Genomic DNA, 27,240 nt, shown 5'->3' with positions numbered 1-27,240 from the left:
AATTGTGCCAGGATGACACTGGGGCTAGGGTGATGGAACTTAGGTCTTCTGACTCCTCAAGCCCAGAGTTCTTTCTACGGAAGGTAATATTCTCTCTTCCACATCCAGAAATATTCAAAGCAGCTTCTAAAAACCTCAGCTTTAATTTCTCTGTCCCTTTTTAGAATCACTGTGGAACACCATAACCAAAGATAGCAAGTATTTAGAAAATAGCAAGCATAAGGAAAATATCACAAAATACTGTACACTCAAAATGGAAAAACTTCCAAATATTTTGTCCCCATTAGCTCTACAAGAAGCAAACGCAGAAAGGAAACACAACACGCAAGTCCTCACTCTCAGTGCAGAGCTGGGTCCCTGCCAGCACTACATCCCGCTTCCCTACAAACCCAAAGGTTCAGGCTCGCAGGCCCAACCTCACTTAGGTGCCCTCACACCCACAAACACCTGCTCCTCCCTTGGAACAGCACTCACTTATTACAGCAAACAAGGATGGCGAGAGCTCTTCTACGTGTTTCTCGCAAGGAAAAGAAAGAATAGGGAAAGAATGGAAATACAAGAAAACAACCATTACTTACACACTAGAATTTATAGATTTGAAAGGCTTTTTTCTACTGTCAATTCATCCCACAACCACTTTTAAGTATCTATGATTTCCCAGATTCATTATAAACACCATGAGGGCTTCCTCTCTTGGCATCTCTGGGGTCAAATGCTATTTGAGACACTGAGGATTCAAAAACAAATGATGTCACCTGTCTATAAGGCAGCTCTCAAAACACACACGTATTACTATACGTAAGGCACTATAAGTGCTACACAAATGCACTTACGAAATGAAGAAAAGTGACCAGTTAGGAAGGATGAAAAAGGCTTTATGAAGAGTTCAGCCTTGCACGATGAGTAGGATCGGGGAAGGCAAAAGAAACAGTGTGTGCAGAAACACAGAGAACTAGCACAGCAGTGGTGTGCCGGGTTTCATTAGAACAAGAGGCTCATGGATTGTGGAAAAGGATGGAAAAGAATTTGGGAACACAGAGGATAAATGTCCTTAAATATAACGCCAAGGTATTTGGACTTTATCGTGTAGGCAATTCAGAGAATCATCTCGCTTTTCTAAGCAGGGTCAATGACCAACCATATTTACACATTAGAATGGTAACTCTGGAGGCAGGCAGAGGATGAGTAAACATGCAGACTGTCAAGAAAACCAGGCAGAAAGTCACTTTACCAACCGAGGCAAGAGGTGGTCAAGGCCTAAGGGCAGCAGCAGCAAAAACAGGGAGAAGGGGAAAGTGAAGCCTAACAAGTTTTTTTCGACTGGTGAGACTGGAAGAGAAAAAACAACACAGGTAACTGACATTTCTAGCCAGAGCTCAATGATCACATCATTAACCACGTTAAAGAATAAAGGAGAAATCGTGTTTTCGTTTTAATCACTTCTTCCGGGAATGAAGGGAAAATGAAAGCTTTCAAGTTTTGAAAATGGCTGTTTGTTCTGTTCTAAAATTATCTGTAGCATGCCAGGTTAAGCTCCAGGAGGTACTCTGAGATATGAGACTTGTCCTCAACACGTCTGTGAGTGACAACTGGAGACATAAGATTGGAGACGCTCTGGTGAGATGCTCTAAGAGCAGATGATTCCACTGACAGATGAGCAAAGACAGAATTCACGTTCAATATTCAAATAAAATCAGCCTAGGAAAGACAGAGGGGAATGACAAGCAGAGAAAGATGATGACAACAAATCTGAAATTAGAGTTCTAAGTCCAATGCCAAGTTTGGTGTTCACACACTCACAGGTCACAAAACATGTCAAATGATCACGACACCGGAACCATGAAACACAACAAAAGATAAAGACAGCCAAGCACCAAATCACAATGCCAATGAAGGCCACATGCAAAATGAGTCACTACAGGGCACACCACAAATTCCAAACACCTGCACAGAAAGGAATGAGCAGACCAACTGGGAAACCATAAGACCCCAGTATAGCTCCATCCATTAGCTTACTGTCAAGATCTGTCCCCTCTACACCAAACTTTTGCTCCAGAGAACCACAGGGGCTGTAGGCAGGTTAACATACATTGTCATCTAGTTATCTAAAGGGGGACGCAGACCAAAATAAGTTCCTAAAGAAGACAGGAGGGGCAGAATTGCACATGGGATACCAGTGAAATAACCAATCATCTGAATTTCAAATATCGTCCTATAGTGCAAACATGTTTTGTTTTTCAAAGCAAGGAAGCTGGAGGCGTAAGGCAAGAGAAGTTGGAATCACTGGCAATGAGGATGTGGAGGGGGATTAACAACAAAAAGTGTGAAACTACCAGATACCTCCACTCCCACTTGCACCAACACCAACAGCTGCGCTAAGACCAATGCTTGGCATGTCCTAAAACTTGATGCACTTCAAAGCACTTTTACACCTTCCTTTTTTTTGGAAGTGGCAAGATACAAGGGGACAATAACTTTGGCAAAGCTGATATTGGACCTGGTTCTGTCTCTGATGACTATCCATATTACACTCAGTTAACCAAATTCAATCAGCTCACGAGTAAAATGAGCCTGTTTTCGTACTAGAGGTCTTTTTTCATTTTATCTCCCTTAATCTATTTGAGCAGAGTGCCAAGCACTAGCAGACCCTCACCGGGGGCTACCATCCTTCTTCCTTCCAGAGGTCTTTATTAGCTGTACTCCCGTGGGAAAATCGCTAACTTCTTTAGGCCTCAATTTCCCCACCTGTTATGATGCCTTCCTTACAGGGTTGTCTGCGGATGAGATAATTAATGTAAAGTGCTTTGTAAACCAGAGTACAAGATGTAAAGCATAATTGTCTCCAGGCCTGGCAAATAGCAGCTGCTCCCATTTTATCTCTAAAGGAACTGAAAACACCAGGAGGGTTAAATGACGAGCATCCAGGAGGATCGGGTAAAGAACTCAACACCTACACTCAAGTCTCCCATCACCCCACACAGCTTGCTCAGACCTCAAGTACCCTCCACCCGCTCAAGGCCCTCCCACATCACCTTAATTTTCTTAATATTCAGGTTAGGGGGAGGGCGACTGCAAACGAAAGAGGCAAAAGGATACCATAAAATGACTCGCCCAAGGTCAAACCAGCAGAGCAGAAGGAAAGGAAACGCTGGCTGCCCCCAGCGGAGGCCACGTCTCCGCAACTCTCACACCGCCGAGCAGCGCCGCGCCCCCGCGTCCCGGGGCGCCTCGGCCTCCCGCGCGCGCACCCCGCCGCGCCCCTCACTGCTCCCCCCCGCCGGTCCGCGCCCCTCTGCGCCCGCGCCCGGCCCGGGCCCCCAGTCCCCCGCGGACCCCCTGAGGCGGGACCGCTGAGGAACCCAAAGGTTCAGCGTCCACACGGCTGGGCCCGCCCGCGCCCCCTGCCACGCCGTCGGCCTCACGCACTATGGCACTCCGCACCAGGGGTCCCGCCGTCGCCGCCGGGCCAGAGCCGCCCAGCCACCCAGTCCCAGCATCCCCCGGGCAGCGCGAGCCCGAGAAAGCCGCGGACTTCCTCCACCAGCTCCGCCCCCGCCGCTGCCCAGGGAAGAGCCCGCCGCCGGCGCTGACGGAATGAGCCCCTGGCCAATTGGAACGCGCGTGAGGAGGGGGCGCGCTTACGGACTTCTCTGGAGACCAATCGAAACGCGTATCCGGAGAAGGGGCGGCTACCGCTAGCGGGCTCCGCCCCGTCCTGCTTCCGCTAGGGCGGAAGAGGCGAGCAGAAACTTTCCCAGAGTTCCTCCGAGCTCGGGGACCCACTGAGGGGCCGCGGCAGTCGGGGTGGGGCGGGGCCGAGGCCGTGGGCGGGGCAGGCTGCGGGGGGCGGGGACGCGCAGGCCCCACCCCGTCTTGGCGGGTCCGCGCTGCGTGTGACCGGCACCTGCAGCTGCGGTCCCGCGGTTCACGTAATGTTTCGCCCCAAAGTGAAACCAGTGCGGACGGCAGCCTCCGAGCGTGCGTTCGCGGCGGCCCGCGGGGCGCGTGCTCAGCCGGAGACCTGAGCGCCCGCCCGGGGCGGAGCCGGCAGGGCGAGGCCGAGGCGTCCGGGGGAAGGGTCGGGAAGGGCCCCTGGGGGGCGGGGGCGGGCCGGGAGCGGAGCCAGGGGCCATGTCAGCGCCCGCGGACCCAAGGCGGCTGTGCCGGCTGGTGCAGGAAGGCCGGCTGTGTGCCCTGCGGGAGGAGCTGCGGGCTGCGGGGCGCGCCGGCTGCGCGGGGCCGGCCAGGGACACCCTCTTGCATTGCGCCGCGCGCCACGGCCGCCGGGAAATCCTGGCCTATCTGGTCGAGGCCTGGGACCTGGACATCGAGGCCGCCAACCGAGACTACAAGCGGCCTCTGCACGAGGCTGCCTCCATGGGCCACCGGGACTGCGTGCGGTACCTGCTGGGCCGAGGGGCCGCGGTCGACTGCCTGAAGAAGGCCGACTGGTAGGTGGCGGAACTTGCAGAGAGACCCTCACCATTCCCCGCAGAATCGTAGATTCCCGCTCCTTCGTAGGCCTCCACGACGTAGCCCCTCAGCCTTCCCCTATTGAGCAGAACATTGTTGCTACCCTTGTTGGGTTAACTGCTCCGATCTTCTGTTCCAGACTGCCTCCCACGATAGAGCAGAGAACAGTAAAGTACATGATCAGATAGAATATAAGCAAACTACAAATTGTCTATATGTCCTACGTATAGCATGAGCACCAGGGCGGGATGTTCTTCTAGGAACATCTAGCTAAATGATTACTTCACCAGTAACATTGTTTTAACTTTCTACTTTGAAATTCGTAGTTATAGGTTCTCAGAAATTTGCAAAGACATGGGAGAAGTCCCATGCACCTTTCCCCCATCTTACCCCAAAGTTAACATCTTACAGCCACAGTAGGTAACAAGAAGAAGGAACCGCAATTGCTACAATCAGTATACTTACTCGGATTTCACCAGTTATACGTACACGTGTGTGGGGGGGGTGCTCTGTGTGATTTTATCACATGTGTAGCCTTGCATGACCACCTCCACAGTCAACGATGCTCACCTGTCACCATCACACAAAGTAATTGCATTGTGTTAGATCCACATTGTTTTCAGTACTATGTCTGTCCACCTCCTTAGAGGTTATGAACATCTGAAGATTCATAACATAATGAAGTTCCTGAATGGATCCACAAGGGATTCCTGATCTGATATAAATAAGGAACACATCAGACAGCCAGATAGCTAAACAAAGTGCATCTTGCCCACTGGCATGGGGAGGGGGGGCGTAGATCTGGTGACTTTTTGAGGTTTGCACTTTGGCTGTGACTAAGCACAAAACTGATTTTCTTATGCTTATCCAGTTCTATGGGTAAGGAAACAGTCTTCCCAAACAACCGTTAAAAGGGCACGTTTCATTTGATTGTGTGCTTAGGAAGTGCAGTTACAGTGAGACATTTTTGCCTGTTCTCACCTTGCTGGCTCTCTCAAGTCCCTTCCCTGGATCCATTCCCTCTGTGAAGCACTTCTTGAAGATTCCAGCCTTCATTTATCTGGGTGTCTCCCTCCTGATTTCTCATTCACTATCATTACTACATTACCAAAAATAAAAAATTCAAAATAGTGTTGGTAATTAAGTAATATCAAAGCAGTCTCAGAGGACAGATCCTGGCTGAGACCCATGTAGTTATGTTGAGCTCCAGCTAGGCCAGCCTCTGGGACAGGAGGTAAACAAGACCTGCCCCTGCTTCCGAGAGTCATAGCAGATGAGAAGGCAGAAGCACAAAATCACTGATGTGGGAGAAGAGGAGTTGATGGTGATGTAGTTCACTGTCCCATAGTTGTGGACACACATCAGTTCAGAACCTTATTGTAATCACGCTGTTTCATTTGCTCCACCAATGTAGGCTCCTTACGGCAAGGCACTATGTCAAATGCTCTTTTTAACTCCTTTTCAGACAGTTTAATAATCGGTTACTGATTGAGGTGAATGGGGTAAGTCCAGCAGAGTACCTCTTATGCAGATATTCAGCACAAACTGTCTGTGATTTTGACTAGTTCTGTTCCAATTCAGTACCATACTAAAAACTAGTTCAGAAACAACTTTGCCTCCTTAGTATTCCCCACCTGTAGGGGCACCCACGTCACAGTCATTTTCCCCTTGTTAATCCTCCCAGGGCCCTCACGACAGGCAGGGAAGTTGCCAGCCAAAGCTGTTTTCCTGCTTCCCAGACTCCCGAGTGCTCAAGGTCTTCCGTCTCTGCCAATGGTGTGCATTTTTCTGAAGCCCTGGTCGAGTGCTTCTAATGCTTCAGCCGCCCTTCCGTCTGACAGCTTGTCCCGATTGACCTTAGGACTCCTCTGATGATGGCTTGCACAAGGAGGAATCTTGAGGTGGTCCAGGACCTCGTGGAGCACGGCGCCAATCCACTCCTGAAGAACAAAGACGGCTGGAACAGTTTCCACATTGCCAGCCGAGAAGGCGACCCTCTGATCCTCCAGTACCTGCTCACTGTTTGCCCAGCTGCCTGGAAGACAGAGAGCAAGATCGGGAGAACCCCACTGCACACAGCAGGTATGGCCCAGAGCTGTGCGGGATGCCCCCCACCAGGGAGCGAGGAGTTGGGGAAATGGCAAGGAATACGAGCAGCTTTGGGGTATTTTGGCAAGCACTTAGTTTCTAAAACCAATGTCACCCGGCCCTTAACATGCTCTTCTTTCTTGTTTTAGGTGACTTTTCGCATACATTTGTCTTCTCCTCCCCAGTTAGTTACATGGTAGGCTGGTTCTGTTCCTTACTAAGTCTTTGACCTTGGGCAAGGAACTTAGTCTCTTGAGCAGGTTTTCTCAACCACAAAATAATGATAATGATGATGCCCGTATCACAAGGTCGTAGGGATTAAGGCACATGCAAGGCCCTCCGTGCTCCACACGCAGTGAGCACAGGACAGCTACAGCTGCTATTTTCACAACCATTTTGACATTATTAAAAGCAGAAGGAAAGGGGACTATCCTTATACATTCAGCAGTACCTACTATGGTGCTGTCCATTTAAATAAATATAGGTGCTTATAATTAAATACCAGGGCTCAGTGGGTGTGACTTATCTAGTGACAATGTTGAATATAAATCTGGACTACCATTTTTCATTGTTTGGAGTAATTATCCTTAACTCTGAACTGTGTATTTGTAGATTATCTTAGTTAAAAGCAAAAGCGCAGCGGTATAAGACAAAAGGGGCATTAAGTAGACCAAGAGTCCAGATCAAGACATTTAGAACATAATCTTTAGCCCTCTGGGTAGCACACTGAATTAGAATACAGGGCTTTTAGGTTTCTCAGAAATCAATACCTGTGACATGATGTCATTGAGGAGATAGGCACACAGTTATTCTGGCCACAGTTAGGGACCAAAGAATCCTTTATAAAACTTTGCACATGAGTGGAAAAACTTCTTTGCTCGTGAATTGTTTGACGAACTACCCTGCTGTTGTGGAGAAACAGTCAGTGCCCAGTCATTCACACAAAATAGTGGAGAATAGATAGTCAAAATCTTTTTTTTTTGGCCACGCTGTGTGGCTTGTGGGATCTCAGTTCCCCGACCAGGGATTGAACCCGGGTCAGAGCAGAGAAAGCTCGCAATCCTAACCACTAGGCCACCAGGGAACTCCCTCGAAATCTTTATTATAGAGGATAGTTATTTCTAGCAGAAGAATTAAATTCCTGGTTATTTTGTCATGGATTACTCTTAAAATGTTTTACATTTCTTGGGCAAAAACTGACTGGCCCTAGGGATTCGTAGCACGAAAGTGAGGAGGCAGGTTTAAGATTGAAAGTTTGCCATCAAAGTCTCATAAAGACAAGATGATCAAGTGTGAGCCTTATACCTGTTAAGTGAAAACATCGCCCTTTACCACTCATCCAGCTAAATTTGTCTTTTTCTGGGGCGGTGGCAATGTATCTAACTTAATACTCTTTCCTGGAAGTTACAGCTAGAGGGATGGGGCACAGAGAGGTGCCAGGAGGGAAGAAGCATTTTATTTTTGTGCTAAAAAGCTCTCATTCTCAACTCTCTCCACCCAGCAATGCATGGCTGTTCAGAGGCAGTAGAGATGCTTCTTCAGAGGTAAGAACAAAACAGCAGATTGAGGAAAATATTTGCTAATTGACAGTTAATATCAGTGCTGCATAATATCAGAGCTCAGACAAAATGTTCATAAAGAATCTAAAGTACCAAAACAGACATGAACAAAAGACTTAAGCAGATAAAGAAGGTGAAACAAAAATAGCTAACAAACCTGGGGAAACATTAGCCTTTTATCTGTTCATTCAACAGACATTCATATACTCACTCAGCACTCACTGTACCAGGCGCAGGGGCTACCACAGCAACAAGATAATGTGGTTTCTCCCCCAACCCTTGGAACTCACAGACGGGCAGGGAAGACAGACGCTGCCCACGTCGTGTGAGTCTGATGAGTGTTACAGGGAATTGTGAGGGCCCCACAGCAACATGGCACGTGGCCTAGGGGTGAGGGATCTTGGCCCCAGTGACACTGACACTATGACCTGGAGGAGGCTGAAAATGGGGGGCAGGGTGGAGGGGGCATTCCAGGCAGGGGTGACAGTACCGTGAATGCTCAGGGCCGGGGACAAACACAGTGCACGGCAGAGACCAAAAGAAGATAGGCACGTGCTGTGTCCCAAGAGTGACGGGGAGACTGCAGAGGAAGGGCGATTCAGGTCCGGTGGGACGCTGGGCGCCACCTGAGGATTCCAGATCTTGTGCTAAGCGTATAAGATACCACTGAATAATAAGAGATTTGCATTTTTCAAAGATCCCCCGGTTGCAAAACAGAATGGATTGGAGGGGGAGCAAGCGTGGGTGCTGTGAACGCAGTCTGGCGGCTGTTGCAGTTGAACAGGAGGGATGGTGGTGGCTGGACCACGATGCTGACTATAGGGTGAAGAGAAAGGTCTGGAGACACTTGAGAGGTAGAATCACCAGATCTCGGTGAATAAAGGGACAAAGGGAATGAGGGAGAAGGACAAGTCCAGGATGACGGCCAGGTGTCTTACTTAAGCAGCTGGTGCTGTGCTGGTGCCACCTGCCGAGGTAGATGACACCTGGGGAGGAGGGGCAGGCTTGGGGAGAAGCTGGCAGTGTCACTTTCGGGCATGTTGAGTCACATGTACCTGTGAGACACCCAGGCAGAGACATCCAGCGGGCAGTTAGACACAGATTTTAGCCCAGAGGAGAGGTGTGGGCTGAGATACAGGAGTGGGCCTCGTCAGCATAGAAGTGACGATTGAATCCATAGGATGGAAGTGGTTACCTAGGAGACGATGAGTGAAGAAGAGGAGGCCTAATGCAGTGCCCCGAAAGCATCACTGTGTAGGGCTTGCCTCCTACGCGTTGGGACTGTATGCCTGCGGTCATAAATACTCCTTCCTTCATTCAACAGATGTTTTCTAAGCACCTGCTGTGTGTGTTAGGCACTGGGTGATAAGCAGTTAACACTGTTCTTTCCCTAACAGCCTGCAGGCTAGTGTGGAAGCCGAGTATAGACACACAATCGCAGAAATGTCGTAAAATTTCAAATGGTGATGATACTACAAAGGGAAGGTCCACAGTGCTATGCGGGAGCAGGGGTCATCCTGTAGATCTGGGCGAGAAGATGGGCCTCTGAGGTCCTCCTGAAGCTGAGATTGGAAGGATGCCTTGGAGTTGGCCAGGTGAAGAATGGCACTAGGATGCTCCAAGCAGAGGGGACCAGCAAGTGCAAAGGCAGCAAAGAGCCTGGCACCCGGGGGAGCAGAAGGAGGTGGGACAGGCAGGACCCTTGAAGGTAGGAACAGAAGAAGATGGGACAGGTGGGAGGTAGGGCCGAGAGGAAGGGGAGACAGGTGTGACCACGAGGAAGGTAGGAACGGAAGAAGGGAGGACTGGGGAGAAGGGAAGACGGGTAGGAATGGAAGGAGGTAGGACCATGAAGCAATAGGAACGGAAGAAGAAAGACGGATAGGCTGTGGGACCGAGAAGAAAGTGGGACCGGACAGAAGGGGGGTCGCCTTAAGCACAGGGAGGAGGGGCCAGAGGATCCCGGAGAAGTGAGTGGATATCACATAATCCTGACCATGGGAGGTCATATTGAGGTTTTAGGCTTTGTCCTTTGTGGTTGGGAAGTAGTTAAAGGTTTTAACCAGCAGAGGAGGTACCCAAATTACATGGTGAAAAGATTACTCTGTTAGTGGTGAGAACAGAATGGCTGGTCCGGAACCAAAGAGAGAAAAACAGGTAGGAGGCTGTTTCCTGTTGACTTGGTCTTTGTTTTTTCTTTTTCCCAGCTGCATTGGGTCTTGGTTGCTGCACATGGGCTTTTCTCTAGTTGCAGCAGGCGGGGGCTATGCTTAGTTGTGATGCGTGGGTTTTTGGGTTTTTTTTTAACATCTTTATTGGAGTATAATTGCTTTACAATGGTGTGTTAGTTACATATACATATATCCCCATATCTCTTCCCTCTTGCGTCTCCCTCCCTCCGTGCGTGGGCTTCTCATTGCGGTGGCTTCTCTTGTTGTGGAGCATGGGCTCTAGGCGCACGGTCTTCAGTAGTTGTGGCACACGGGCTTAGTTGCTCCGCGGCATGTGGGATCTTCCCAGACCAGGGCTCAAACCCGTGTCCCCTGCCTTGGCAGGCGGATTCTTAATCACTGCGCCACCAGGGAAGGCCCTGTTGACTTGGTCTTAAGGGGTGAAGACAAAGATGGAGACAAAGATACAGTTTTGTTTAACATTTTGGATGTAGAATTGAGAGGTTTTGGTAATAGATCGGCTATGAGGGATGAGGGGTGACTTCAAGGCTCTGCATGAGAAGCTGGAGAGATCACAGTCCCTAAAATGTGACGAGAAGCTTAGAGGAGGAGCAGGTTTGCTGGGGAAACCAACCTGCTCTCGAAGAGCTCGGTACAGATACTGAGGTGGGGAAGGAGGGCAAGCACTCCAGGTTCTCACGGATCATCTATGAGGCAGGTGGTCAAGAGTCAGCACCGTTGGGTTTGAAGCGGTGACTGTTCCCAGCTGTTACTTTGTGTTTGGGCTCTAGGTGCCAGTATGAACCGGACTGCAGAGACAAGTGTGGCCTCACACCCTTCATGGACGCCATTCAGTGTGGACACATCGACGTAGCCAGGCTGCTCCTTGAAAAACACAAGGTATGGAAATGGTTTGGTTTTATCCCTTTAGTTCTTCCTACAAGTTTTAGATCATGGGATAAACAGGAAGCATTGTTGTTCAGATCATGGGTTCACATCTCAGCTCTGCCACATCCCCTCCTCTGAGGTCCCCTTTACCTCTTTAAGCATCAGTGTTTCCATTTGTAAAACAGGGTTACTATAAGGATTAAATAACATAATGTACGTAAAGCAGTTAGCAAAATAAGTATTCAATAAACAGTAGCTGTTTCATAATAATAACAGCAACAGACTCTCCCCAGTAATTCTATTTGTTTGGCACTTTAGCCTACAGTGTTGAATCTTAACCGTTTTTTTGGTTAGAGCATCCTTTGAGAATCTGACAAAAGCTACATATGTATCATCTGCCCAGGAAAATGTATGTAGACCACAGAGTTTTGCCAAAATGTCAGAAGTCCATGGACCCAGGTATCTCTGCTCCTTACTTTTGTTCATGTCTCTCCCAACCTCTAGGCTTGCGTTTCTGCTGAGGACTCCCTGGGGGCCCAGGCCATCCACCGGGCAGCAGTCACTGGGCAGGATGAGGCCATCCAATTCCTGGTCTCTGAGCTTGGCATCAACGTAGATGTGCGAGCAGCCTCCACCCACCTCACAGCACTTCACTACGCAGCTAAGGTTTGTTTCTTTCCAGAACAGTGTTCCTGCTTCCTGAGGCTTGCCTAACCCTGTTGATGAGCAACCCTGTAGTCGTGGTTCTTTCGCTCGATCTCTATGGAAAAAAGAAATTGCCCATGACATGCTCTTAAAATGGTCATGATTCTAAAGCCCTGTGTCCCTTTAAATAGAAACCTGCCTTGGGCTTCCCTGGTGGCGCAGTGGTTGAGAATCTGCCTGCTAATGCAGGGGACACGGGTTCGAGCCCTGGTCTGGGAAGGTCCCACATGCCGCGGAGCAACTAGGCCCGTGAGCCACAATTACTGAGCCTGTGCGTCTGGAGCCTGTGCTCTGCAACAAGAGAGGCAGCGATAGTGAGAGGCCCGCGCACTGCGATGAAGAGTGGCCCCCACTTGCCTCAACTAGAGGAAGCCCTCGCACAGAAATGAAGACCCAACACAGCCATAAATAAATAAAAATTTAAAAAACAAAAAAAAAGTAGTGTATTGTTTAAAAAAAAGGAAACCTGCCTTTATGTGTTTCTGGGTAAAAACTGAGAAGAGCCCTTTACTCCATGTAATGCCTGGGCTCTACGTTCCCTCCTGCCCTTTTTTGTTTTCAGGAATAATGTTATTTGAAGCTGTAAAAATCCATCGTATGAAGTTCCTAGTTCCTTATTCTTTTACTGGATTTCAGAAGATTTCTTTAAGTAAGAAAAGGGAATTGCATTTACTGGGCTCTCTGATGTATGATGTATTGAAGACACACAAAAGTTTTCGCTAGAAAAATAGCCACTATCTTTAATATTATCAGCCGCCTGCCTTTACTTGTTTTTCTAGCAACAGGATTAAACATTTTTCTGGTGAACTGCACTCTCCTGCCTGTGTTCCCCCTTTGAGAACATGGGTATACAGTTGAGGGTGGGCTAAGGGCATGGTCTGTGGTCACGGGGATAAAAGTGAGTGGGAAGATTGAACCTGCAGCCTTGGTTTCAGTCTCAGCAGGTACTGACAGGCTAACTGGCTGAACAAAGGTATATCGATTGCTTCACAAAGGACAATGCCAGCTATGATAAGAATCCCATCCAGGGGAGGTTACACTCTTTTCCAGCTTATTTCTCCCCTAAAGATTTAGCAAAGAGTGTGTTTGCTTGGGAGATTTAGAATTGTGTTTTCTGAGTAAATCACAAGATTTATACTCCTTACACTGAGGGAAACCCAACCATAGTGGTCAGTGATTTGGCTACAAAATTGATCATATGTATTCTAATAACTAAACGTCACCTACATCTTTAATGATTTATGCTGAATTTCGAGAGTAATGTGACAAGCCTTCCTTTAGATACGAAAATTCAGTTTCAGCAGTCGAGTATTTTAGAAAAAGCACCTAATGTGCATTAGAGTTTGTGTCTAAGGCTTGCTTTTGTCATCATTACAGTGGTAACAAGTTTATTTCAACACTCAGGAAGGACACGTAAGCACAATCCAGACACTCTTATCCTTGGGTGCCGACATCAACGCCAAGGACGAAAGAAATCGATCAGGTATGACCTCATTTTACACGTGCTTTGAAAATTATTAGTAAACTGAATGTAAACAATGTAAACAATGGACTTTTATGTTAAAATCATTACACTTTTAAAATTATTCCTCTAGTAGCTCAGCAACTTTTCCTTAAAAAAGCACCTCCTCCATTTGCAAAGCTATAGAACTGCTGTTACCATGGTAACGATGATGACTACTACTCCTTACTGCTGCTGGTATTACTGTTGTTGTTTTTATTATTTTAAACCACACAGCGTATGTGACTTCAAAGCACTTTCTGTCTTAATCCATGATCACACCAGCTCCCCAGGTGTTACATAGATTCTTCATAGGTCTTCTCTCTACGGAATGTATTTTAAAACCTTAATCACTATATTCTTTTAGATTTGGGGCTCAGAAAGATATTTTCAGAGCTAATTCCTTAGACTTGGACTTTAGAATAAACCTTCTCATTAGCACTCTGTGCACCAGTGACCATCTTGCGAGGGTTAAGCAGGACCTTGTGATGCTTCACAACTCACTCCAGGGCTGCAGAGGAAGGTCACTAAGTCCCAGGACACAAACTTTCTCCTAACGACAGGGGAGCAGGACCCAGGATCATGGCTCACAGCACATCAGAAACCCTCAGCGCCAATTTCTAACCAGAATGGGAAGATGTGTCAGCATTTTTTGTTTCTGTTACGTCGTTCTTACTCATGGTGATATTTTTACTTACACAGAGAATTCACAAAACTTTGAAAATGTCTTCTGTACTGTTTAAAGTCTCCTATTTCTCATTAACTTACTTTGTTGTTTTAGACAAGTCTCTCAAATTCTCTCCAACTGGTTTTGTTGCTTTTAAAACCATTTGTGACCAAGTCAGGTTAAAAGGAAAAATGTTTTGATCCAGAATAGGCAAAGTCATAGGGAAGAATACAGAACTATGAAATCTGTGCAATTGCAAGAGTCAGTGTTTTTATCAGGGGCATCCTGCTCTCCAGTCAGTACTGCTGTAGGTGATGCACTGAGCTGGGTGCCTCTGTCCCCACCCAGCCCTGCACCTGGCCTGCGCGGGGCAGCACGCAGCCTGCGTCAAGTTCCTCCTGTGCTCTGGGCTCGGGGACTCTCCGGACATGACGGGCACCCTGGCTCAGCAGCTCACACGGAGTCCGGACGTCCTTCAGTGCTTCAACCACAGTGCAACAGCTGAGGGCGTTTCCAGAGGAAAACAGTGAACCCACAGTAATTCACGTCCTGCTGCTTGAATCCGTTCGCAGATGCAGTGAAATGGGCCAGTAGCCAGTGTTTTCTGCCCTCCCCCTCCTGCACTCCCTGCTTTGGTGGCGGATTCCCTGGGGATGAGGCGGCTGTCTTCCTGGCTGTATGACTGCACATCGCACAGTCAGAATCTTTCCATAATCTCTCATCCACTTTTTCTGCCCTTCCAGTGGAGTCAGATGATGTTGATGAAGTCGGTGTCTGGAATCCTTAGAGGAGCATGAAAATACAGTGTACATACTGTTATGTATGTGTGTGAAATGTTTTATAATAAAGAGTGTGTGGTGAGGCCATGATAATAATATTTAGAATATAGCAAGTTCCTATTGCCTTGAGCGGTAAAACATAATTGGCCTGTATACTTTCTTCTTTCATAGGCTTTTCATTGGCATTGCAGTGGTTTAACTTTTGGCTTCAAAGCCTGCAAGGAAATGCTGGGATCTGTTTACATAGACATTTACAAGGAATGGAAACGTTTCTATAGTCTAAGCACTGCTACTTGAGCTATAATGTTTTAATCTTGAGGTTATTATTTTTTTAATGACAAGTTCTGTATTGGCTCCCTTTGGATAATAAAGGCATCTCAAAACGCATTGAAGATATTTACAAAGCTTTTCCACGACCTCATTTGAAAAATGGGGTTTGTCCCACAGGTCACATTTCCTGTCCCACCTGCCACCTGCCCACGGAAGCTTGTGGCTGTGGAGAAGTGAAACACTCGACATTGTAACTTTGAAAAATTTTGTAGCAACTTAAACAGATTGAAGAAAGGATGAGTCCTCAGGCATTTGGATTCTTCTCCTGTTTCTTTTCCTTTTCTTTTTTTCTTTATATGCAAATAATAATTATTAGTCCAAGTCAATCTGTTAAAAAAGCATTTGCATCGATCACAAGCAAGACCCAGTCCCCTCGTTCAGTGTCATCTGGTAAGAACTCGTCACACGCCCTCACCCCTGTTCTCAGCATCGTGCCAGGCTGGGCAAATAGCAGGAATGTCCAGTTCTCCGTTATTCCCAGGTGGTGCTGGCTGATTTTTATCCCTAACAACCAGATAAATGTTCTGGTAGAAACACGACTGGAACCTCTGAATCACACACTGTCTCCATCTGCACCTCCTCCAGCTGCAGTTACCATTTCCTGTTGCTCCAGAGATGTCTTCGTGTCCCTGCCTTTGCGTCTGAGGATGGCCTGTTACGTGCATCCCTACTTGCAGGTGGGACAGAAAGACCGGTCTGGGGCTGCCCTTCTCCCCTCAACACACACGTGAAGCAGCTTTTTCTTTGCAGTGACTGCACACAGGTGTGTTCCCACCCGAGCTGTGCCTCTGCCTTACACACTCGCCATGATGATGGTCCATCGGGTTATGCTTGGTTCTCCAGTACACGGCTCTCCGTTGAAAACGCCCCTGTAGCGTGAACAGGGCTGCTGGATGCTGCTGCCAAAGCTACTCGAGAGCCAGAGAGCCCAGTGATGATAGTAACATTCACTGTGGCAAAGACAGTGGTGATGATATAATTACAACCTATTACCGCAGTAGTAATATATTGAGAATGCTAATGACAATGGTGGTGATCATTAGTATTATTCCCTCACTTCCTAATTATAGGTCCTTTTCTCACTTCCTTTGGGTCTTTACTTAAAAGTGGGGCCCTTCCTTGGCCACCAGATCTAGAATTTCGTTCCCTCCTTCAACATTTTATATCTTCTTCCCTTAGTTCATGTTTTCCCCATAGCATTTACCACTGTGGAATATACCATCTGTCTTGAGTTATTTATTTTCTCTGTTGTCTGTCTCCCCCACAAGAATGTAAGCTCCTTGGCCAGGGTTTTTGTGTGTCTTGCTCACTCACTATATCTACAGGGCCCAGAACAATGCCTGGCACATGGTAAGGGTGTAGATCATGAGATAGCCAACGAGTGAACGATAACTTCTGTTTCTTGAGCACTTACTGTGTCCTGGATGCTGTGCTGAGTGCCTTTCCTGGCCAGTCTCGTTCCATCCCTGGCTCTTACAAGGGGCAGCCCCTCCTGATTATCCTCCATCTCAAGCATCCTTTCTCATCCCGACCTCCTTAGAGAAGAGCCTGTGCTTGGTTCCCGGTTCATGGGCACTGCCGGCCCCTGCCGCCCGGCTTCCTCACTGCTGCTCCTAGGTCACCGGGACCCAGTTGCCAAATCAAGTGACGTGCCTTTAGCCCTCATGTTACTGATCCTTTCAGTTCAATTATCAATCAATCACTCCCACCTTCCGGAAGCTCGTTTCTTGTCACCTCTGACAACACGCTTCTGGGTTTTCCTTTCTGAGCTTCCTTTTCCGTCTCTGTCATGAGCGCCTCTGTCAGGGCCTATCCCATACACGCTTCTGTCCCCACTCAGCACTGTCGCTGTGCTGAGTGTGCCTCCACCCGCCTCATCCACTCTCATCTCACTGCCCCCTGACCGCTGAGCCCCTCCAGCCCTGACCCTCTGCTTCCAGCTGTACGTTTTTGCAAGGCTGCCCCACACTCAACTCGCTCAAAACCTAACTTCCCCCTAAAATTAAAAAAAAAAAAAAAATTGTAAATCAACTATACCCTAATATAAAATAAAAAATTGTAAAAACAACCCTAGTCTCCCCCAAACTGTGTACGTTCTGCGCCTGCTGCCTGAGCTGTGACACCGCCCTTCATCCCGCCTCCCCGGGTCCCTTCCTTCTGCAGGAGGCCCGGCCAGTCTGGTCGGCTCCATCCTTACAGTGACTCCCTGGTTCAGGCCTCGGCTTCACATCCAGACCGCTGCTGCCACAGCCCCCCAAGTTCTTCTCCCGCGCCGCCTCAGATGCACTCCCCGCGCAGCCGTCGGGGCTCTGACGTGACCAAGGGCGCTGACCGCTGATGCTGGCCGCCACCTTCACCAGGGTTCCCAGCACCTCGTCCACGACCCAAGTCCAGAGACCGTGGCCGGTCCTTCCGAGAGCACAGCTGATCTACGTGAGAGGTCAGAGCAGAGGCTGGAAGGGATACAAAGAATTGCTGTCATTTGAAAATAAATGGTACCCAACACACATTACCAGAAAAAGTTATACAAGAAAGTATTTACAAGACAACAGTAGAAAAGGGATTGCAACATGGAAAAGAAAGCACAAAACTCACGCCCAGAAAATGAGTGCTCTGCTCAGGGGGAGCAGCACTTTATCCAGCCTGCCGTTCCTAGATCCGCCAGCAGGTGGCGGCACAGAGCAATGTCCCTTTTATTCGCCCAGGCTTTTTTTTTTTTTAGAGCCCATTGTAAAATATAAAAAAGTAAAGGAGAAAACAAAACCGATCATTCCGCTGCCCTAAAATGACCACCCTTACTTCTTCCTAGTCTTTGTAAATGTACATAGTTGAGATGATGCTGTATGTGCGATTTACCCCAACTTTACATCTCAAGCACATCCTAATACTCTTCAGAATTCTGTGACCTTTTACTTTAATGGCTGTCTAATGCCCCATCGTATGACTGTCCACACTTATTCTTTTATGTTGTCATTTTGGGGTTATTTTGTCTCGTTAAGATGAGATGTAGATGGGATAACCAGTGAAGCTTTGTCAAATTCGACTAAAAGGGTTAGGGAGCGGGTCCTGCGGGAGGCGGGGGAGGGGGACCAGAAGCCCCTGGAGACCAAGCTCCAGGTGCACAGGAGAGTGGAGGGAGGGTAAGGAGACAGCTTCAGGTGGACTCACACCAACACCTCAACTGACATCGGTATTTAGAGGGAGTGGGGTTGGTGGAACACGTGTGTTACATTTTCTACCATCGTGAATAACAATGTGAACTTACATTTGACAGTCTGTAGACTTGTTAAAATTGCTTTCATAAGCCGGCAAGGGTGTAGAGGGTTCAAGACCCAGTTTGAGAGAGGGATGTGATGTTTATCGAGAAAAACTAGGTAGAAGTGGGGCCTGGCCTCTGACCTGAGCCGTGACAGTAGGATTTGCTTGGCCTGCATGAAGAAGACCTATGGGAAAGCATTTGTAACATCCCCCAGAAAGGTGATTGACCTTGTAACATGGACAGGCCAGGGCCTTACTGAGAAGAGCACTGGGGAATATTTACGCTCATCAGCCACCCAGGCGCTGCCACGGGGCCTTTTCTGGCCCGAGAACGTCAACCTCAGCGTGGACGCAGGCATTTCAGCCAGCCTCATGGTGTGAGCTAAACCTCTTTTTCCTTCTTCCCCATCTCTGGAAGACTCAGAGCATACTTAAGGGTGGGTGGCATTCCGGGGGCACATGAAACAAGATGAAAAACACCGCAGAGTGGTGATTACCTCTTGTTCAGGGTTCACTGCTCCAGGCGTTCCTCGCCCGGTTACCAGGGCGGCCTGAGGACCAGCGGTGCTGCTGGCAGGATCAGGGCGCCTCTCCAGGCTCTGCAGTTAGCAGAATCCAACTCACATCCAGAAGTGTGGCTGGAAGGGAGCCCAGGAAACGTGGTTTATAATCTTCCTGGTCCTGCAGCGTAGGAAATCCCATAAAGAGGAGGTGGCGTTTGAATCCACACACCCACCATACTCGGTGTTGCTGGAATACCTTAGCACATCTACCACCTGAGATCAGCACAGCCCCAGGGACTAGTCGCTAATGCCTGTAAAATAATCCCCCCAAAGGAGAATCATTTAAGAGTTCTTTGGACTTCAAAAATAGCCAAAGAATTCAAGTGACAGCTTATGGCAGAAAATCTTTTTCAGTTATTGAAATTAGGGCATAACTAAGAACATCCAGAATACCACACACACGGTTTAGGTGGTCTTGGTATAACTGGTAGGGGTGGGACAGCAGTGACTGCAAAATGAAAGTAATTAGCATGTACATGCTCTGTTAGGGGAGACTAAGGGGAAACAGGTGTTCAGCCTAGAAAAACATTCCAGTGGATTTCCTATGAAGTCAATGTGTCCTGAGTTTAACTTTGAAACAAATTAAAAAATTGAAATAAATAAATAAATAAAATAAAATCTACCACCTGGGAAAGTGCCTGATTCCCACACACCATCACCAGAGCTGTGCTACCACATTCTTTTTTTTTTTTAATGTATTTATTTTATTTATTTATTTTTGGCTGCGTTGGGTCTTCGTTGCTGCACGCGGGCTTTCTCTAGTTGCAGCGAGCCGGGGCTACTCTTCATTGCGTTGCGCGGACTTCTCATTGCGGTGGTTTCTCTCGTTGCGGAGCACGGGCTCTAGGTGCGTGGGCTTCAGTAGTTGTGGCTCATGGTCTCAGTAGTTGTGGCTCGTGGGCTCTAGAGCACAGGCTCAGTAGTTGTGGCACACGGGCTTAGTTGCTCCGCGGCATGTGGGATCTTCCCGGACCAGGGCTCAAACCCGTGTCCCCTGCATTGGCAGGCGGATTCTTTTTTTTTTTATTAATTTATTAATTTATTAATTTTTGGCTGTGTTGGGTCTTCGCTTCTGTGCGAGGGCTTTCTCCAGTTGTGGCGAGCGGAGACCACTCTTCATCGTGGTACGCGGGCCTCTCACTATCGCGGCCTCTCTTGTCGCGGAGCACAGGCTCCAGACGCGCAGGCTCAGTAGGTGTGGCTCACGGGCCTAGTTGCTCCGCGGCATGTGGGATCTTCCCAGGCCAGGGCTCGAACCTGTGTCCCCTGCATTGGCAGGCAGATTCTCAACCACTGTGCCACCAGGGAAGCCAGGCAGGCAGATTCTTAACTGCTGCGCCACCAGGGAAGTCCCCACATTCTTAATTTCTACTAACTTGATATACCATCTCACTGTTGTAATCCTGCATTTCTTTAATTATGGATCAGATTGAAGATCTTTAGATTGATTTACTGGCCATTTACATTTTTTCAGTTTTTATCAGCATTAGTTACCTATGACCTAGTCAAAAACAAACTACCCCAAAATTCAGCGGCTTAGAAAACAACTGTTGATTTCTCCAGAGGCCTCAGGTCCTCCGGTGGTTTGCTGATCCTACCTGAGCCGGGCGGGTGGCGTCCTGTCGCTTGAGCCAGCCGTGCAGGATGGAGTCGGCTCTGCTTTGTGTGGGTCTCTTCCTCAGTCAGGCTGGCCCAGGCTTGCTCTCCTGACAGTGGCAGGGGTTGAACAGAGGAAAAAGAGACTCCAGCGCCCTTCTGTCTCTGCCCTGTGTGTGCAGACACTCCCATCCCATCAGCCAAAGCAAGTCCTCCTGCCAAGCAGAGCATGCGCCAGAGGGCACCGCCCAGAGCCTGGATACTGGGAGGCCATTGATTGAGACCACTGGTGAAATCAGCGTCTTGCATTATATTTGACTGTTGTGTTGTTTGTCTTGATTTGTAAGAGCCTTTTTTATATTGAGTGAATTAGCTCTACACAAAATTCACGTGGTAACTAAAATTTTTGGCGTGCATTTATAAGTGAAGAAAAAACAGACTACAGCACTGCAGAGATAATTTCTTATATATCTCCTTTTTTTTTTTAATTTTATTTATTTATTTATTTATTTATTTATGGCTGTGTTGGGTCTTCGTTTCTGTGCGATGGCTTTCTCCAGTTGCGGCAAGCGGGGGCCACTCTTCATTGCGGTGCGCGGGCCTCTCACTGTCGCGGCCTCTCTTGTTGCGGAGCACAGGCTCCAGACGCGCAGGCTCAGCAATTGTGGCTCACGGGCCTAGTCGCTCCGCGGCATGTGGGATCTTCCCAGACCAGGGCTCGAACCCGTGTCCCCTGCATTGGCAGGCAGATTCTCAACCACTGCGCCACCAGGGAAGCCCCTATATCTCCTTTTTTAGAAAACCTCTTTTGAATAGATATGGTTGTACATAGAGGCTAACTAAAATGGTTGGAGTGGAAAGACACCGCCTGGATGCAGTGGGGTATGTCTGTTTGGATTAGTCTCTGATAACTTCAGAGCACCTCTCAGATTCTAGAGCATTCACCTGTGCCAGCCTACAGCATGCATGGACTTTATTTTTCCCCGTTTTGCTGAAAATCCACAATCAACTAAGATTCAGATGAACATAAAAGACCTAGGAACAAAGTCCAGCTTGCAGGTTACCCTGTCCCTTGGTCCACAGCTCTGGTCTCACTCTCTCCCCATTCTCCCAGCTGACGTGGGCTTAGCTAGCTCAATTTAATCATTTAACATTAGATTGAAACAAAAATCGCTTAGTAAGAAAGGTCTGCAAGTAAAGAAAAACACGTACTCCAAAAGCAAAGAAGAATGGACCATCTGCTCCATGAGTGTGGATCCCATATTTTCTCAAAAATACCTTCCTGACCTTATATGCATGCATGTGGGGAGGGAAGATCAATAAAACATTTACACACATAACTTTTCCTTCTCAGAGCTTCCATCGACTCTATTCACACCTCCTTTGTTGCCTACATTAGTTACAATATAAATTCTCCCATAGCAAATACCCAAAATAACAGAGGCATAAACACAAGTGTATTTCTCTCCCAGGTAAGAGCCTGGGCAAAGCCAACCTAGGGTGGGTTAGGACAGTTGGGGACAGACAGACCCCCGGTGTCAGTGGTCCAGGCCCTAAGACTGCTCACCAGCCTGTAAAGGGAGTTGCACCCCCGTTTTAGGAAGGCAGGTGTAGGGCCTTCCCTGGTGGCGCAGTGGTTAAGAATCCACCCGTCAATGCAAGGGACACGGGTTCAAGCCCTGGTCCGGGAAGATCCCACATGCCGCAGAGCAACTAAGCCCGTGCGCCACAACTACTGAGCCTGCGCTCTAGAGCCCACGAGCCACAACTACTAAAGCCTGTGCGCCTAGAGCCCGTGCTCCGCAACAAGAGAAGCCACCGCAGTGAGAAGCACGCACGCCGCAACGAAGAGTGGCCCCTGCTCACCGCAACTAGAGAAAGCCCGCGCGCAGCAACGAAGACCCAACGCAGCCAAAAATAAATAAATAAAAATAAATAAATGTTTTTAAAAACCTTTAAAAATTTTTTAAATTTTTTTTTAAAATTAAAAACAAAGGAAGGCAGGGGTATCATTTCCATTCCCGTCCCGCTGGCCACAGCTTAGCCGTGATAGCGGGCAGAGAATCAAAGCTGGGGGCCAGATGGGGTCTCTGCCTCCTGCCATTTTCAGAGCTGCCTTGATGAGGGCTGTTTGTGTGCAGTCACCTGTCCCCCCACCCTACACGCACACACACACTCACTCCCTAACCCCAGTTTTTAAAGTCCCGAGGAGCAGAGCACAGCCCATTCATTCACAGATGCGTGACGTTGTACAGACACAAGAGGCCACCTGTGCAAACGGTATGGGGGGAGAGGCAGGCTCTGTCCTGCATGGAGCGGGCACGGGTCCTTGTGCCAGTTACTTCCCCTCTCTGCACTCGGTCTCCTGGTGGAAGGTGTGGCAGTGGCACTGCCTTCCGTGTTCACCGTGAGGATTCAGTGGGGTCGTGCTTGAGGTGACCGGCACATGTAAGCACATGCATGTCAGCTGCGGGCATCTTCCCAGGTAACAGCAGCAGGATAAAGAGTCAGGGCTGACGCCCTATGGAGGCATCATTTGTATTTCGTGTCCCGAATTTTCTTTCTCCTTCCTTCCTTGGGGACATCTCCCCACTTGGCCCTCAGGTGCCTCCATTTTCTTTTTTTTAATCATTCTTTTATCTTTAATTAATTAATTTACTTATTTATTTATTTGGTTGCACCAGGTCTTAGTTGCGGCAAGCAGGCTCCTCAGTTGCGGCTCACCAGCTCCTTAGTTGCAGCTCACGTCTCCTTAGTTGTGGCTTGGCAGCTCGTTAGTTGCGGCATGCTAACTCTTAGTTGCAGCATGCGTGTGGGATCTAGTTCCCTGACCAGGGAGCGTACCCGGGCCCCCTGCATTGGGAGCGTGGAGTCTTAACCACTGGACCACCAGGAAGTCCCCCTCCATTTTCTTTACTGAAAAGAAAATTTCATCTCAAAATCTTTATCCATGCTAAGATGTTAATAAATGAATGAAAAACTCAAATTTTACCAGTCCCTGAGTAATCTGCATTTTACCAGGGATCAAATTATTAAACTGAACGAATGAAGCTCTCAAGCTGAAATGCATGCACCATTCAAAATGTAAAGAGGGATTTAAAAAATGTGTTCCATCTGGGCCTTTCCTCCTATCTTCCTACTTGAGACGTTTTCCCTCCCTTTCATGACTACGTCTTGTTAACATTGTCTCCTTTCAGCATCCCAGGTGGGTCCGTGGGTCCACTTTTCTCCAGGTCCCCTGCTACCCACCCAAGTTACAACCAGGATCCTCTTGTTCCAGTTACTATGGCTGCGCGACATCTTAGCCCAGAGTCTAACGGTGCGAAGCAACGTTTCCTGCGCTCATGGATGCTGAGGGTCAGGGATTCAGACCAGGCACGGCGGGTGGCTCGTCGGGTGTCCATGTGGCTGGTTGGCGGCCACAGGTCTTCGCAGGGGCTTCCCCCGGAGGCCTCTCCCTATGGGCTGGTGTGAGCTTCTTCACAGAGTGAGACTGGGGTCCCAGGGGTGAGCATGCAGGGAGGGGAGGGCAGGGTGGGCAGAATCCACACTGCCTTTCCCTACCTGCCTGGGAAAGTCACTCAGCATCACCTCCCCACCTGCCATCCGTCAAGGCCAGCTGGGAAAATCTCACCCAGGAACCAAGGGCGACAGCCTCCACTTCTTGGGGGGAGTGGACAAGTTCCAGAACAGGTGGGACAGCAAGTGAGCCCCTTTCCACGCTGCCTCCCCCATGTCTCTCTCGCCTGAATTCCTATAATGGCCTCTGGTCTTGCTGCTTCCACTTTGGTGCTTCCCTTTGTGTAATTCTCACAAGCAGCCCGAAAAGCTTATAACAGGTTATATCGTGCTCCCACTACCCGCCGCCAACTCACCATCTTCATTTGGGGTGGAGCTCGGTCCCACGCCACCCACCACGTAGAAACCTCTCTCTGGGTCCCACTTCCATGTCGACGGCCTGCCTTCAGTTCCCCAAACTGACCAGATTTTCTTACCCCTCAGTGTCTTCTGGAAATTTCTCTTGACTTGTCGTGTGGGTTCCTCCTGTTCATCCTGGCCCCTGAGCGCCACCCCCCAGAGAAGCCGTGCCGGACCCCAGCCTCAGAGCAGCCCTTCTGCAGCACTTTGTCCCATCCCTTCACGCAGCTGTTCATAACTGCCCGGATAATGCCGTGCTTTCCTATGAAACGAAAACCCACAAGATCAGCATCCACATCTGCTTTGCGGTTGGCATAGTGTGGAATGAATGAATTCCACAGTGAGGAGCTGTGGGAAAAGGACCAGCCTCTACCCTCACGAGTCTGATGTCTGAGAGAGGAGCAAGGCTTGTTCCGTGACTACGTGACAGGCACAGTGTGCTGGGGGCCGGGAGAGGAGACAGCTTCGCAGAAGACATGTTATCTGGGCTGGGCCTCGAAGGATGGAAGTGATTTTGATTTGTGGGCTTTCTGAGCAGAGTCCACAGCAACGATACGATGTCGTGAGGTTGGGGCTGCCAGAGAAGATGCAGTTACATCTGAATTTCAGGCAAACCACGGGTACTGTTTAGTATAAATATGTCCCAAATATTTCGCAGGATATAATTACACTAACAAAGTATTCGTGGTCTATCTGAAATTTAGGTTTAAGTGGGTGTCCCGGGTTTTCACTTGCCAGGTCTGCTGACCCTAAGTGAGACTCCAGTTCACGGAGCATCCTTGCCTCTGCTGGGCAGTTTCTGCTGAGCAGTGGCCCCGTTGTTTCCCGTCTCACAAACCAGGGACAGAGACAGCGTGAAAAGTCATGTGACTCCTCTGTGGGCATCTCAGCCCCTCGAGATGCCATGTTCAGGTGCCTCCGAGCTCACCCGTGCCGAGTCAGAGCAGGTGTGTAGGATGAACGCCAGGAACCAGGCTTGGGCAGCAGAGAACTCTCCCTGCCTTTCACTGTCTGGGAGACTGCACCAAGGTTCTCATCTGTACAAAGGCCACAACACCCACCTGGCAGAATCGCCAGAGTACAACGCCTGGCACATTGAAGGGGCCAAGTGAAGAGTTGGCACTGTGGCATTGTTATTTTGTTTGTAACCTGTTGTTAAAAGCATCTGCATGGCTTACTGTGTCGTGTCGGTTTCCCCGATAGCAACAGGGAACAGTATTGTCAAAATTTTTCAGATCTTAGAGTTTTAAGTCTAAGAACCCATCCAGGGACTTCCCTGGCGGTCCAGTGGTTAAGACTTCGCCTTCCAGTGCAGGGCGTGTGGGTTCGATCCCTGGTCGGGGAGCTAAGATCCCACATGCCTCACAGCCAAAAAACCAAAACATAAAAAAACAGAAGCAATATTGTAACAAATTCAATAAAGACATTAAAAACGGTCCAGGGCTTCCCTGGTGGCTCAGTGGTTGAGAATCTGCCTGCCAGTGCAGGGGACACGGATTTGAGCCCTGGTCTGGGAAGATCCTACATGCCATGGAGCAACTGGGCCCCTGAGCCACAACTACTGAGCCTGCGCGTCTGGAGCCTGTGCTCCGCAACGAGAGGCCGCGATAGTGAGAGGCCCGCGCACCGCGATGAAGAGTGGCCCCCGCTTGCCGCAACTAGAGAAAGCCCTCGCACAGAAACGAAGACCCAACACAGCCAAAAATGAATAAATTAGTTAATTAAGAATGCAAATGACCCAAGGATCAGGTGTTTCAATTAAAAAAAAAAAACAGCTGTGAGTTCCCTATAAAAAAACAAAACAAAACAAAAAAACGGTCCACATCATAAAAAAAAAAAGAACCCATCCAGTCCAGTGGAGGCTCAACAAAGTTCAATAACTTGTCTGCCCTACAGCCGAGCGTCTGAAAACCCAGCTGGCGCCCTGCCCTCTTAGTCACGGGTGTGACGCTCCCCGAACGTCCAGTCACCCAGGCATTTCTGCATGAGGGCATCAGGCTGCATCACTACCTCTTTCCAATAGTTGGGAGATTTTCTCTCTTTTAAATATCAGTGAGAGGGAACTTCCCTGGTGGCGCAGTGGTTAAGAATCTGCCTGCCAACGCAGGGGACACGGGTTCAATCCCTAGTCCGGGAAGATCCCACATGCCATGGAGCAGCAAAGCCTGTGTACCACAACTACTGAAGACCGCGTGCCTAGAGCCCGTGCTCCACAAAAAGAAAAGCCACCACAATGAGAAGCCTGCGCACCGCAACGAAGAGTAGCCCTGGCTCACCGCAACTAGAGAAAGCCCGCGCACAGCAACGAAGACCCAACGCAGCCAAAAAAAATACATAAATATCAGTGAGAATTGTGCCGAGGCAGGAATTTCAGTTTCCCACTCCATTTGCCTGAACATAATCCAGAAATTGTCTGACCTTTTCTCACTGGCCTCAGCACCGAGCTTGACTTCTCGGTGGGGTGCATTTCCTGCCCCCTACACACACACACACACACACACACACACACACACACACACACGTCTTACTCATTTTTTTCAGCACGTAGGACACCCCCCATGATAATAACCAAACACTTTTACTATTCAGGTGTCCAAAATAGTAAGTGGATCGAAAGTGGGTTGCTAATGACAGCAGGCAAACAGCCCGACCACGTTTCCCCTGCTTTGCCTTTTGGTTTTCATCTCAGTTTCGTTTTGCCAAGTCAAAGGAGCTCACAGGAGAGGCCGGGCTGCCAGGCCCGA

The 27,240-nt window shown here is 48.8% G+C and overlaps 2 protein-coding genes across 11 annotated transcripts in view; one reads left to right on the top strand and one right to left on the bottom strand.

The window, feature by feature from the left end:
* The window catches only part of FBH1 (F-box DNA helicase 1), a 47,232-nt gene extending 43,719 nt beyond the window's left edge, over positions 1 to 3,513 (bottom strand). The window contains exon 1 of the mRNA XM_068559895.1: positions 3,427 to 3,513. Coding sequence (XP_068415996.1) covers position 3,427 — 1 coding nt within the window. The 5' untranslated portion in view covers positions 3,428 to 3,513. The remainder of the gene's footprint in view (positions 1 to 3,426) is intronic.
* A 360-nt stretch (positions 3,514 to 3,873) lies between these two features.
* On the top strand, positions 3,874 to 24,618 carry ANKRD16 (ankyrin repeat domain 16). Of its 10 annotated transcripts, XM_068559835.1 has the most exons (8): positions 3,874 to 4,451; positions 6,335 to 6,555; positions 8,063 to 8,105; positions 11,083 to 11,191; positions 11,684 to 11,845; positions 13,289 to 13,367; positions 15,747 to 15,838; positions 15,912 to 15,988. In XM_068559835.1, the coding sequence occupies exons 1-8, from the start codon at positions 4,132 to 4,134 to the stop codon at positions 15,912 to 15,914; spliced, it is 1,029 nt and encodes a 342-aa protein (XP_068415936.1). In that variant the 5' UTR covers positions 3,874 to 4,131; the 3' UTR covers positions 15,915 to 15,988. The 10 variants fall into 10 exon arrangements, with proteins under 10 accessions (XP_068415936.1, XP_068415972.1, XP_068415908.1 ...); XM_068559871.1 differs by lacking the exons at positions 15,747 to 15,838; positions 15,912 to 15,988 and adding an exon at positions 24,581 to 24,618; XM_068559807.1 differs by having other exon boundaries at positions 15,747 to 16,039.
* The last annotated feature ends 2,622 nt before the right edge of the window (positions 24,619 to 27,240 follow it).

This window comes from Eschrichtius robustus, chromosome 1 (genome assembly GCF_028021215.1).
Source record: "Eschrichtius robustus isolate mEscRob2 chromosome 1, mEscRob2.pri, whole genome shotgun sequence".
Classification (NCBI taxonomy): Eukaryota; Metazoa; Chordata; class Mammalia; order Artiodactyla; family Eschrichtiidae; genus Eschrichtius; species Eschrichtius robustus.
This window is presented reverse-complemented; position numbering and strand designations above follow the sequence as displayed.